The sequence below is a fragment of the Glycine soja genome, chromosome 5 (assembly GCF_004193775.1).
Source record: "Glycine soja cultivar W05 chromosome 5, ASM419377v2, whole genome shotgun sequence".
NCBI classification, from domain to species: domain Eukaryota; kingdom Viridiplantae; phylum Streptophyta; class Magnoliopsida; order Fabales; family Fabaceae; genus Glycine; species Glycine soja.
Genome location: NC_041006.1, coordinates 7,629,596 through 7,643,697, shown reverse-complemented (window position 1 = coordinate 7,643,697; position 14,102 = coordinate 7,629,596). Strand labels below are relative to the sequence as shown.

Here is a 14,102-nt window from a genome sequence, read left to right as displayed (position 1 = left end):
GCCTGTTAAGTGGATATACCAAAATGTCATCCCATACTAGGTCCTTTACAGATTCTAGTACATCTTTCTGATTGCTATGTACAATAGGAATCTTTTCTCGAACTATGACCCTCAGATAGTTGTGGAACTTCTCTTTATGGGGTCTCTCCTAGTTGCAAGATTGACATTAACCGTTAGTCTGGGCTAATCCAAGTTTCTTAAAGTCAACCTTCTTAGCTGTGTGGATTGCCTACTCCTTGACATAGACTCTAAATGACTATCTGAATGCAGAGGGGACCTTGGTGCTGTTACCATGATCCTGTGAAAATAAAACAAATTCATTAATGTACATCAATTAGAAATAACATATAGGTAACAAATTGTAAATATTCACATTAAAAAAATTGGTTACAAATAATGTAATATGATATACATTACTTTAATACAATGCAGTTATGTAGGAATGTTCTCCCATAAACCTTCATCATGATCATTACAATTTGCATGTACATCATCAACCTCGTGTTCTTCAATTATAGAAGGCATTCGTATGCAAAAAGCAGGCATCTCACAAATTTCAAGTGCTAAATCATCGTTTTGGTGACTGATAACACTTGGTCTTCCTTGTAGAACCATTGACAATCTTGAATCACATGGATCTTGGACGTAAAACACTTGTCTGGATTGTTCTGCCATGATGAAAGGCTCATCCTTGTAAGCCACCTTATTAAGGTCTACAAAAGTAAATCCCAATTGATCTTGATGCACACCGGTATTCATTAATCCACTTACAATTAAAAATAAACACTCTAAATTGACTATAATCAGGCTCTTAGATTTCTTCAATCACTCCAAAGTAAGACATTGACTCTCAAATCGGGTTGTTATCCGATGCACTACAAAAGTGTTCAGAATCAGCCTCAAGACTCACCCCACTATTTTGCACACTACTTTTACCATCTTGTGACTTTGTTTAGAATGAATAATTGTTGATATCATATTCCTTCCAAGTGCGGACATTAAGATTTGGGCCAACAACTAACAGTCTTAATGTTTTGGAAGCACTGTCATCACTAAAGGTTGTTTCTTTAAACCAATTTATGAAAGTTCTATGATGCTCTTGCAACACCTTTATCATGTTCATTTTTGGGTGAGTAGTTGTTAGATATTGTTTGAGTATGTATGTAGGGAAGAACCTCTTGTGCGTTCTGAAAGATATACAAATGCGCTTATGAGACCTCCTGTCGAGTCATTGTTACAACATTGTATCCTCGTGTACCTTTACCTCCCTGTGTTCAGTGATGACAAGTTTCAGGAAGCCCAACAGATTTAACTGTTTCAATGAACTGGGAACAAAATTCAATAGATTCTTCAGCAACGTACCTTTCAATAATGGAAGCTTCTGGTCGGTATTGATTCTTGGTATAACCCTTTAAGACCTTTATGTACCACTCAACTGGATACATCCACCATAAAAAAAACAGGACCACACAACCTGATCTCCCTCATGAGATGAGCAATTAAGTGAACCATTATATTAAAAAATGACAGAGGAAAATACATCTCCAATTGACAAAGGACAATGGTAGCCTTATTCTCCAATCATCTAATTGTCGATGGTCAATGACTTTGCTACGAATAGCATTAAAAAAAGCACAAATGACATATGGCAACCCTAACTTTGTCAGGCAAGATATCGCGAATCGCTACAGTCAATAGTTGTTGCATTAACAGGTGACAATCGTGAGACTTCAAGCCAACCAATTTGAGATCATTGAGGGATACAAGGCTCTTGATATTTGAAGAGTATCCTTGTGGGACTTTTAGACTCCACAGACATTGACAAAAACTTCTCTTTTCTTTTGTTGACTTTGTGTGACATATCGGGGGCGGATACGTTTTCCGACCTTGTGATATCGGACCAAGTTTTTATGACATGTCTTGTATACCCATGTCAACTAAGTCTTGACGACATTTCAAACCATCCTTTGTCTTGACTTTAATGTTAAGAAGGGTGCCAATTAAACTATCACAAGCATTTTTCTCGACATGCAATACATATATACAATGTCGCACATGTAGGTCGAACAAGTACGGAAGATCAAAGAATATTGACCTTTTCTTCCATATGTTCGTCTCAGATGATGCTTTCTTTTGGGTATTCCCAAAGATAGTTACGATGTCCTTCACCTGATCATAAAGTTCTTTTCCAGTTAATGGTTTTGGTCCACTTTCATTCTCCTGGCTTCCATTAAAAGCTTTCTTTAATCGCTGATAGAGGTGATAAGGTTTGAGAAATCTTCAGTGCCTAGTATATATTGTCTTCTTTCCATGTTTAAGTTGGATGAAGCTCGTCTCTTTCTCACAGATAGGACATGCGTGATGTCCTTTGACACTATATCCACTCAAATTCTCATATCTTGGAAGTCATTAATGGTACAAAATACCATTGCACGCAACCTAAAGGTCTATTGGAGATTCCCATCCCACACGTCAACTCCATCTCCCCATAAGTTTCTCAAGTCTTCAATCAATGGTTTGAGATAGAAATCAATATCATTTCCTGAATATCTTAGACTTGCTATTATCATACACATCATAATGTATTTTCGCTTGGTGCCCAACCAAGGAGGGAGGTTGTAAATCATAAGCAAAACATTCCATGAACTATGGTTAGTGCTTAAGTTACCAAAAGGATTCATTATGTCCGAAGCAATACCAAGCCTTAGGTTTCTTGGCTTGTCCCTAAAATATTGATACAAATGATCAATTGTCTTCCAATGCGGAGAATCAGCTAGATGTCGAAGCAATCCATCACTTTTTCTGCCATCTGCATGCCATGTAAGGTTTTTTGCATCATGTTCATTAGCAAGCAATTGCTTAAACCTTGGTATTATTATAAGATACCAGCACACCTTTGTTGGACGACTGTTGTTTGTGGTTGCATTATCACTGCATTTGTCATCCTTCACTTTGTATCGTAATACCCCACATGTGGGGCACTTGCACATTTTGGCAAACTGATTTCTGTACAATATGCAATCATTAAGGCATGCATGTATTTTCTGGTACTCCATTCCCACAACACATAAAATCTTCTTCGCCTCATAGTGATTTTTCGACAACATGTTATCTTTAGGAATCATCATCTTTGATAACACAAGCAATTTAGAGAAGCTTTTGTCACTCCACCCAAATCTTGCCTTCAAATTGACCAAAGCTAACACTGTTGTCAACCTTGTGAAAGTTGTGCACCCCGAATACAATGGCTTCTTTAAATCACTTTCTATTTTCTTATACAAAGGTGCATGTGCTTGCTGAAAATCGTCTTCCCCAAGATCGCGAATCATGTCTTCTATACGATGTCTAATCTCTACATCAAACGACTCAATGTGAGAGACTGTTGGCATGTCTGGCAATTCCCCATGCCATATCCATTTTGTCTAATTTGGAATGATCCCATGACATATAAGACGTGATCTTATGTCATTTACTGATTAGTGCCTCCCATTCCCACATTTAACACATGGACAAAAAAATTTTGCATGCAAACATGTGGCATTTCATTTAGTAAATTATAGGAATTGCTCAACTCCATTCTCATACTCGTCACTAATGCGTGATGTTTTCATCAAACTTTGATTCATGTTTCCCCTTTGTTGTGACATTTCATTAGGTTATCCAACATGCATGAAAACCTCGCTCCCATTCAGGAAGACATTTTTTTATAGTAGATATTCACATGTAAAGGTTAACTATTTTTTCTTAGATTTGATGAAAGTTTGATAGCATTTTGCATTTCTCTCCAAGTACATGACATGAAAGCGGTGACATGTCATCATCCACCACATTCAAGTATGCACTCGGAGAACAAAGTGAAATGCACTGTACCAAAATTTCGTCAAGTTTAAGAAAACCGAATTAACCTATATGTATGAATCTACTATAAAACTAAGTCTTCCTAAACTGTCAAAATGAACAATTCAAAATCCAATATATCAATTAATGAAAATTTTCTGTACTAATTGTTGTATTGAATCTCAAACGAAAAACTAACGTTCACTCACAATGCACATAATTGCTTATATAAAACAATAGCCATATATCAACAGGCATGTAATAAGCACAGAAGTGGGACAAACAAATACATACCTCGAAAGATGCTCACTAACAACAATAAGGAGTTGGATGATGGTAGTGTTATATTATACAAAACTGATGACTCAAATACACTAGTTGTAAAAGAAGACTAACTTCCTAAGTTTTAGTCCAAAACTTGTACCTACAACCAAAATCAATTGTTAAAGATTGAAGACTAATTAAGGTAGATGAGTTGAAAGACTTTTGTTTGCCTTTAATTGTGTATGGCCAACCCAAAATAATGAGAAAAATAAAACGAAAAAGACAACAAAAGAAGAAGTATTTAAGTGAAAGAATTCAATATCTAATGGGAAACTTCATGACTTTTCTCAATTATCTTTTGTTAGTAACATGATTGTTGAAAATGAAATTTCTAGCATTCATGTGATATATAATATATATGATGATGTGGAATCTTTTGTTTATTTGCAATATCTTTCAACATGATAAAGCAATTTTATAGGGAAAGAAAGTAACAAGTATAATTTTGAATTATATTTTAAAGCACTCTATGAAATGTTGTTATATATGGAATACGATGTCATTGATATGGAACATGGGTTTTGTGCTTCTAGGAAATGGACAGAGGCTTGGAGGACAACATCAATATTGTAGAAATGGATGTTTATGAATCAAAAGGTAACTCCATAAGCAGAAACAATAGTGTATGTCATCATGGACATCAAGAACAATATGACAACAGATTTTCTACACATTATTCAACAAATGGTTCCTACTCAAAGGAAGAAAATTACAAGGTATCACCAGCTCCATCAGCATTGACAGAGTTGACTCCAAGAGCCTGCAGTGGCCATTATGAGGACTCTTTTAGCACCGCACAAAGCAGTCCTCACCCTCAGTTCTACTCTACAGTTTCAAGAATAGAAGATTCAAAGCACCATTTTGCTTTCCCTAGGCCAGCTTATGCAAAATCTATGTCCTATGACTACCCTTTGTTCCCAAATTACATGGCTAACACTGAATCATGAAGGGTCAAAGTCAGATCACATAGTGCACCAAAACAAAAGTTAAACCAAATAAAACAACCCAATTTGGTCAAGTTTGATCCTTAGCCTCAAATATTTGAACTTAAATAGAGGTTTGTAGCAAAAAGTAGCTAGCATGAGTGTTATGAATGCAAGAACAAGGGGGAAGAACAACCTAGCTTTGAGGGCTAGGAACCTCCATAAGAGAGAAAGATAAGGAAGGAAAACTTGTATTCTTTTTCTGTTGTCCTCTATTACATACTAGGCATCCCTTATATAGAGGCACTAGCCAAGGTTGTTGCTACAAAAAACAAAAGATGCTAGAACGCCAAAAGAAAATAACAGAAAAGTGGAAAATGACAAAAATGCAATGCTACACGATGGGAAGCAACATGCCAAAAGCATATTCCCTATGAACCAGTATCCTCCTGACAGCTCAGCACCTTCTAACAAATTTTGTTAAAGGGAATCCACCAAGGGGTTTATGCCCTTAGTGGTGCTTTTGTTGGTTTGTTTTGTCCCTCCTAACATTCCCTGGCCCATCAAAAACACCTTGCTTTCAAGGTGTTGGGTTTTCAAACCATGGCTTCCAAAAATAATACTGGGATCCCAAGGTCTATTCCAACGAATTGCACCTGGTTTAACAGTTGTGCATAGTGCAAAGGCAGCTGGTGGAGCTTGTATGCGGCCATGGCAATCCCATAAAGAGGAATAATGTTGATGAGCTTGTTGAAGGAAATGGTGGTGCGAATGAGACTGAGATTGGGCAGATGAAGAGCAGCGGAGGTGGCGGTGGTGACTGCACAAAGGAAGAAAGGTAGTGGTGGCTGGTTCTCGGAGGTAGTTTTAGAAGAAGGGCACCCAATGTGGATTCGAGGCGGTGTTGAGCTGCAGCAAGTTTGGCCAAGACGGCCTTGAGGCGATCCTCGTGAGCGGCAGAAAGTTCGACGTCCGCCATTCTAGGTGTGTGCTGAAATGGAAGGGATGGTGGTTGCTAATGGAGGGTAGTGTGGAAAGGAAGCAATGAGGAAAGGTGGTTCAGCGGGTGGTGTGGGTTGCGGTAGTCGAAGCTGGTATGGCAGCCATGAGAGCTTTTTTGGCGGGTGGTGTGGGTTGCGGTAGTTGAAACTGGTATGGCAGCCATAGAAGGCAGCCATGGGCTCTCAATGAAAAAAGCACCAAAATTTATGAACGCATGAACAAGGGGGAAGAACAGCCTAGCTTCAAGGGCTAGGAACCTCCATAAGAGAGAAAGATAAGAAAGGAAAACTTGTATTATTTTTCTGTTGTCCTCTATTACATACTAAGCATCCCTTATATAGAGGCACTAGCTAAGGTTGCTGCTACGAAAACAAAAGGTGCTAGAATGCCAAAAGAAAATAACAGAAAAGTGGAAAATGGCAACAATGCAGTGTTGCACGATGGGAAGCAACATGCCAACAACATATTCCCTATGAACCAGTATCCTCCTGACAGTTCAACACCTTCTAACAAATTCTGTTAAAGGGAATCCACCAAGGGGTTTGTGCCCTTAGTGGTGCTTTTGCTGGTTTGTTTTGTCCCTACTAACAATGAGCTCGTAAAAAAAATAAGTTTTTGAATTAGACCACAAAAACCTAATACGTATTCAAATATGCAATGCATTATTTTCCAAAGATTGTCTCTTATAAATTAGATTTCAATAATATTTATGTTTATGGTGGTTCAGTTTCCCGGCTTGAAGGTTTTGTTTTCAACATGGAGTAGTCTTATGAAGATCCTATTGAAGAGTAAAGTAGTTGTTTCATTTTGTGTTTCCACATTTTTGTTCAAATAGCTTACTTCTATATAGTTTGACCCTAATGCTAGAGCTATTTTTTTAAGGTTGTTGTATGCAATTTTTATAGTTTCAAATGAAAATGTAACAGTTAGGGACTTGGCAACAACCCTACAGACTAATTTGTCATAGTTGCAAGTTGTTGCTGCTTTTGTATGTTGATTGGGATGGACAACAAAAGTACTTGATCCAAAATCTATTATTGGAGATTCAACTATACTTGCATCTCCTGTTGCAAGTACAACTAGTGATGAAGTTGCTTTTATTGCTAGTCAAAATTATAAGAATACTCTTTTCACTAATGACTCCATTCAACAAAGGGATGCTTCAGCTTTAGGGAACAATGGACCTCATTCTTTGTACACTCATTGCTTTCATAGTTGATGCTAATATTACATCCTATCTTATGATGGGATCTGTTTCACCAGGTTTATAGCCTTCACTCTTAGCCTCTTCAAGCTTAAATTATTTCCTATAGTTTTATATTTTTAATAGTTATTATTATTCTTAAAGGAAACTTGGATAAATTTCTCTACAAATACTAAGAAGAAAACAAAATTTTGACTATTCATTACAACTTGTTATTACTTAATACTATTTCTCAAACTTTGATTTTTAACCGTGCTGAATGACGTCGTGTGATCCATGTAGCCAACCTTACCTGGTGGGATAAGGCTTTTTTGTTGTATTACGTACAACTTGTTGTGTGTCTCAAAATTCGTTTTTGCATTTGACTAAATTATACATGCCAAACTTTGCAAGCCTGAAATCTCATGCTGTTACACTCTATGAAGCGGGGAAATTGGGTTATGGCAGCATTGCTGATCTTTGCAAGGATCTTAGTACCTTGGAGTGTGCAACATATGAGGGAGAATTACAGGAATTTGCTAACCATTTATTTAGTCTACATTGTGTCTTAGAGTGTCTACAATCAGGTGAAATAGTTACCAACATAAAAGAAGAGGGAAGTTCTGATAAGCTGAGTATGATTACCTCAAGTAATGATGGGCAAAGTTCTGAGATAGCTGAAAGTTCTTTGGTTGATAAGTCAGGAGATTGTAGTGTTTTAGAAACTAATAAATAATGAGGATCTAATAAATTCTGATTCATAGAAGCTTGTGGAGGCTTCTATTTACACCGACCATGTTTCTAGTGGAATGGATGATGAGACTTCTCACTCTCCTTTTCCTCTTGTTTCTCACTCACCCTCTCCTCTCCCGTTTCTCACTCTCCACTACTCCTTCTCCGCTGTCGTCGCCTCTGAGGACTACGGCAGCAAAATGCTCACAACAACAACAACAATGATGTTCAGTAGCATCCTTTGGTTCTCTCTCTACGATCTCGGATAAAACCTTAAATTTTTCCCTTCCTTTTTCCTACCAACTTCGATTGTAAACCAAGAAACCACCACCATCAATTGTCTCCTCTCCATGTCCGCAACAAAACCCCTCTGATTTTAGTCTCTGTCGCCGTGAGGCAATTTTTGGCCACCGTAAGCTACCATCATCTTTCTTCTTCTTCTTTTTGTGTTCCTCGTTTGTTTTTCGGTTATAAATTCTAAAATTCCAAACACAATCCTCTTTTTTTTTTCATTCTAAAATTCTAAATTTATGTTCCTCTTCTGTTCTTCTTTTTCGGTGTCAGCGCGTGATGTTCATGGCGAAGGAGATGAAGAGGCTCCTCGTTCTCACCAAGGAGGAGTCCGTTAGGGTCGAGACAGAGTCGGAGGCTTCATGTATTAATTATCTTTGTATGTTACTTTGACTTTGAAAGTAGCGGCTGATTGTGTGAGAGAGCGTATATATATTTTGCATTGGTTCAATTTACTACAAAATGGATCCTTCTAGGAGGGCATTTCAGAGGATTTTAGGTGGTCAAAATTTTTATATAAACCATTTTACTTGGATTTTGCATTACCTTTCATTTTTTCTACATTTCTTAGCATATTACAACTATTTAAATATGATCTTGAACCAATTAAGCTGTGTGAAATTGTCACGGTTGAGAGCGTTGAACTTCTCCATTAAAACCATTGTTTTAGTAGTGATTATTTGTTCCCAATTTAGGACCAAACGTGGCATTCCCCCTCTTAATTTGTCCAGTTTGTGATATTTAGGAACTTGTAATGCTTTAAGAGTTTGGCTATTGCTATATATAACAATAAGTTTTTGCCGCTTCCCCTTTCACTTGTTCAATGTAGGACTAATGCATGTTAGAAATGCTAGTATTAGTGCAATACTTTTAGCATACGTGTTAACGTGATAAATCAAATTAAGTGAAATGAGGATTTTATTATCTACATTTAACATATCTGTATGATTTGGTCTTCATATGTGTAAGGTTGAACCTTAAAACTTGTTTTACTCATTCTTTGTTGGTTCAGTTCTGAAAATATTGCGTTGTTTACTCGTCAAAAGTTGAGTTTTTTTAGGTGAGTATATGCTTCCCCAGATTATGTAAAGGATGACCAAATATGATTTTTTTAGTATAAATTATGTCTACGGATTATGAAGGTCAAGATGCAGAAAGAAAACACAAATGTATCATTATTGGCCCTTCACAATTTTTCCTTATGGATAATTTTGTGTGCATAATCATGTGTGGAATTAAATTAACAATTTTTAGTTAAGTACTACCTCTCAACAAAATTTGCATACCATGTATAAGGTTCAACATCGATGTTTGGGAAAATAGCAAAAAGTGTACATAGCAGGATGTTAGATCTGAATTCTCACCGTTTAGTATTGAACCTCATGGTCTCATTCTATAATCTGTCTCCGTGCATTCATACTACTGTGAGGATCAAGGATTTATTTTAGGAAATAGGGACATGGCTCATTCTATAATCTGTCTCTATGCATTCTATATTTTTAATTAAATCCAACCTTATTTTCAAAATTTTTTATTATGTATGCTAAGACAAGCTACTTGACTAGACAAGAGTTGATTGTGGATATTTGCCTGGCCACTAGAGTCCACAGTGGAGGACTGATTGACGTGCAGGAACTCTGTCATCTCCTTTGTCAGAGACGAAAAAGTGATCGTGAAGTTGTTTCTGAGATTGATTGCCTGCGTGCTATTAAGAAGCTGAAGGTCTTGTGCTTTAGGTTGCCTATTAACTAGATCGTGAATATTACTGTTTATGGGGGTGATGTAGATGTGGTATGTGACTCAAAAATCACCAAAGCCACAAAAGTGAAGGATTCATTTGTTGATGACATAACTGAATTCAGTTATTATAACTGAATTCAGTTGTCATAACTGAATTGATTACTTGGCGTCAAAGGAAAATCTTTGTTCCTAGAGCTAGCAACTAGTGTAAATATATTCTTGATCATGTTATGGAGAAATAGAGTTTTTGCAGGAAAAGTTCAGAGAGTTCAAAGGAGATAATGAGCTAGGAGATTGAGAGAGGTTTTGTTAGAAAAAAACCGAGAGAGATTAAAGCTAGCTGCTGCTTGTATTGAACTTGAATTTCATGATCAATGTGATGATGACGAGCTGTCATTTCTCGTGGATGTAGACACACTACTGAACCACATAAAATCTGGTGTAGATCCTTGTTTGTTTTTGTTGTGCTTGTGCTTGTTCTTTTTTTTTTTCTTTTTTTGATCTAGTGCAGGTCTAACAGACTAGAAGAATCAATAGTAGATAATGTATGCTTACAAATGTTTGGTATTTAGGATGGGAGTTTGATACTTCTCAGAACATAAATTCAGTGATGGTATGAGAAAAGGTCATGAATGGTAATAGCCAAACACATTTATCAGAAAAATAAAAGAAACTTGATAATATTCAGTTAAAGAGGAAAGTTGAGATGTGATTGGGATTTTAGGAATTGAGGAAAGAAGGGTTAGGGCAGGGGTAATGGTTGAGGAGGCATGGGAATCAAATCAAATTCATCTTGATTTGATTTAGTGTATAACAGAATCAAATCAAATTCATGAACTTGAAATGTAGTGATCAATTTACAATAATTTTGTAATGAATGGGTTTTATCATTATGAGTTGGTTTAATTAATTGTGTGTCCCTTTGTAGGTGTTAACATTCTTTGCAGGAGTTCTACTAGAGAAACAGATAGTTGTTGTCTGTTCTAATTTGGTATGTCTGCACTATGCAATTTTGGTCACCGTGTGCTTAATTATGTGTTTCTGTGAAATAGATGTGCATTGAAAGTATACTTGGGGGATCTCATGTTGAGGACGTCCTCGCAACCTATATGTCACGTTGTAGTCCTAATCGCTAACAGGTTACGGTCACAAACAGTTAAAACTGTTGTGGTCCAAATCACAGTCGCGGGCCATTTTTTAGAACCTTCACATGTTATAGCTAGACAATGATAGAAATAGAGTAGAAAGTAAAAACAAAGATGAGAGACTATTGAGACTAATGCCAAAAGAGATAAATGGATTCATTACTAACTAGATGAAGGTTGTAAAGTGAAACTAAGCTAACAACTAATACCAGGAAAATATTTCCTATAGTTAAATTTATATCCAAATGAGAGAAAAGAAGGAATACTGTATTCTAAATAGATTATTGTAATAAGTTAAGCTAGCTTTTATATATACCGAAACTAGTTTGTTGGTGGAATCATGCAATCATTATCTAATTTATAACATACATAAGAATAGAATTGGAGCACTGGCGTTGTTGTAACGATGGGTGGAAGATGAGCTTCAAATAATGCAGAGTCGCTTTATGTCCTCAGCATTGGCATACCAGCTTGGAATCAGAACAAAAGCAAGTGCATGAAGATCTCTATATGCCTTCTTTACTGTATATTCCTTCACTATACAAGCTTTTGCAACTTCTTTGATGTCTGACCCAATTAAATACAAATTCTCATCAAGATGCATACGAAATTCAAAACTTGGATTACAAATAAAACAAAACACTTGTAGAGAAATTGGTCAAGTTTCAATGACATGTTGATATTTTTTATTGTAATGTACCATAATCCATAAAAATATATATTTTACAAAAATAATCTAAAAATTTAATGAGGGATGAAGAAAAAAAGAAAATTCTTCTTGGTTAGACAAAAATTTTAACATAAAAATTCAATCAATTAGAATGTGAATTATTTTTTTTTAATCTCATCACGTGTATGTCTATATAGATTGACAAACATTATATAAAAAAGATAGATAGACAAATGGATATGTAAGAATTTCACTTTACATATCTCATGTTTCATAGTTATGCACAGTGAATAACAGTTCTTTTAGGAGGAAAGAAGTAGGCAATAGAAAAAAAACTATGCCACCAGAGTGTCAGATTATAGGAAAGGAAAAGAAAAATAAAAACAACTTCAACATTTCATATATGAAACTCGAATTTGAAAAAGGGAAATGATATACTTAGATTCCTCTATGCCATTAGACACCAAGATATTAAGAGAACCAAATAGAAGAGAAATATGTAAACAGGTAAGTAATATATGATATATAAAAATAGCTTAGTTAAAAACAAATAAAAGGACTTTCTAACTTATCCCAATTAAAAATGAGGTCAAATAATCCCTAGAAGATGATTAGTGCGATTAAAAAAATTATATCAACCATCTTGAAGTATATAGTTAATTGCATCAATATCTTTTACAAGATTTAACCTTATTTTTATTTATAGTAACTTAGACCATCTCATAAGAACAATGATTTTTCAAAATTTGCATTTTTTTTCAAACATCTAATTAACCTTTATGTTTTTCTATCTCTTTCTTCTTATCATATTATTATATCATTTATCATACGTATACTTTTCTCATTTTGTTGCTCTCTCACTGAATGTAAATAAAACAGCATTCTGAGTATTCAAGAGTATTTTTTAATAAATAATAAGTAATATTCAGATCCTTATATTTACATATTAGAATTTAGATATATAAAGCAAGAGAAATCAAAAGAAAACCCTACCTCGGAAGTGCATCATATTATCTGAAGAAAGTTGATCAACCATATATATAGTTGCTGCCAAAACGGAAGAAGGTCTGCTCCTTTCAATAAACTCCAGAGCTTTTTGCAGCACTTCTCTCACAGCTTTGATGACATGGTTGTCAAGGCCAAGATGGGTGCACAAGCGTTCACCTATGTCCAAGACCTGTGTCTTGTCATAATTTCTGCCCACCTGAAAATGCTTTTTGAACACTCCTATGGCCTTGTAAATATGCTTATTCTTCTCTTTGGCTCCTCCAGAAACACTTTGAATTTCCTTTACAGTCCTTTGGAAATCCCTCTTCTTGACATGCCAAGTACAAGCATGCCACCATAGAGGCCCTTGAATGTCTTCTCCGTCCCCTAAATACCCTTCTATCTTCTGCCTTCTTGTAGAGTTCCTTGGCATGATTTTTTATGCTCCAAGCCAAGCCTAAGTTATTAGCCATTTGTTCCATGGTCAAGAGCGCGGCTACGAGATCGCAATCTGTCTTCAGTTTTCTCTTGGCATCCCTGTTGGAATTCTTGATTCCCCGTTGATTCTTTCGAGTTTTTACCATATCACTATTGTTATTATCATACAAGGAGGGGTGTGTAACAAGAGTGCTAAGGCCAGCTCCACTAGTAAGTAGTAAAGTGTTGAAAGGGTCACTCACACTGAATCCTTGTTCTTGATGCTCATCTTCATCTTCATGGTCACCACCACCATCATCATCATCCTCATGTTTATCCCCATAGAGTCTCAATTTTGGTATTTCTTCTTCTATGGAACGGGACTCAAGAACCAAGCCACATTCGGAGCAGATTGTGTCCCCAGCATTGTGATCATACACTAATGGAGTGTAGCTTTTGCAGTCACTGCAGTACTCTTCATCAGCTATCATATGTGTATCTTTCTGTGTGTTTAATTTGAAGAATGAATGAACGAAATGGTTTTATGTGAATAAGGGAGGCTTAGTGTTGTTATATATTGGCAGAGCTTTGGATTATTAATAGCATCAATGTAGTTGAGGATGCGGTTTTTTTACAGAAGAATTACATCATCCACCGAATCAGTAATAAATGGCAATAACTCCATGTATCTGATCAATGCTGTTGAAGATATACTTTTGTAACTGCATAATATTTTATTTTTCAATTTTTAAAATAGGATTTAGTAAATAAATTGATTCCCTATATTTTAGGAGTAAGGCAGTTTTAATGGATTAGCCTAGTCAAATAAGTGATTCTTATCTTTAAGGAGC

At 35.9% G+C, this 14,102-nt stretch overlaps 1 protein-coding gene across 1 annotated transcript; it reads right to left on the bottom strand.

Moving 5' to 3' along the window:
* Window positions 1-11,601: 11,601 nt before the first annotated feature.
* Window positions 11,602-13,742, bottom strand: LOC114411092 (transcription initiation factor IIB-2-like). The gene is made up of 3 exons (XM_028374856.1): window positions 13,230-13,742; window positions 12,841-13,162; window positions 11,602-11,744 (listed from the first exon to the last, which is right to left on the bottom strand). The coding sequence occupies exons 1-3, from the start codon at window positions 13,740-13,742 to the stop codon at window positions 11,602-11,604; spliced, it is 978 nt and encodes a 325-aa protein (XP_028230657.1).
* Window positions 13,743-14,102: the final 360 nt, after the last annotated feature.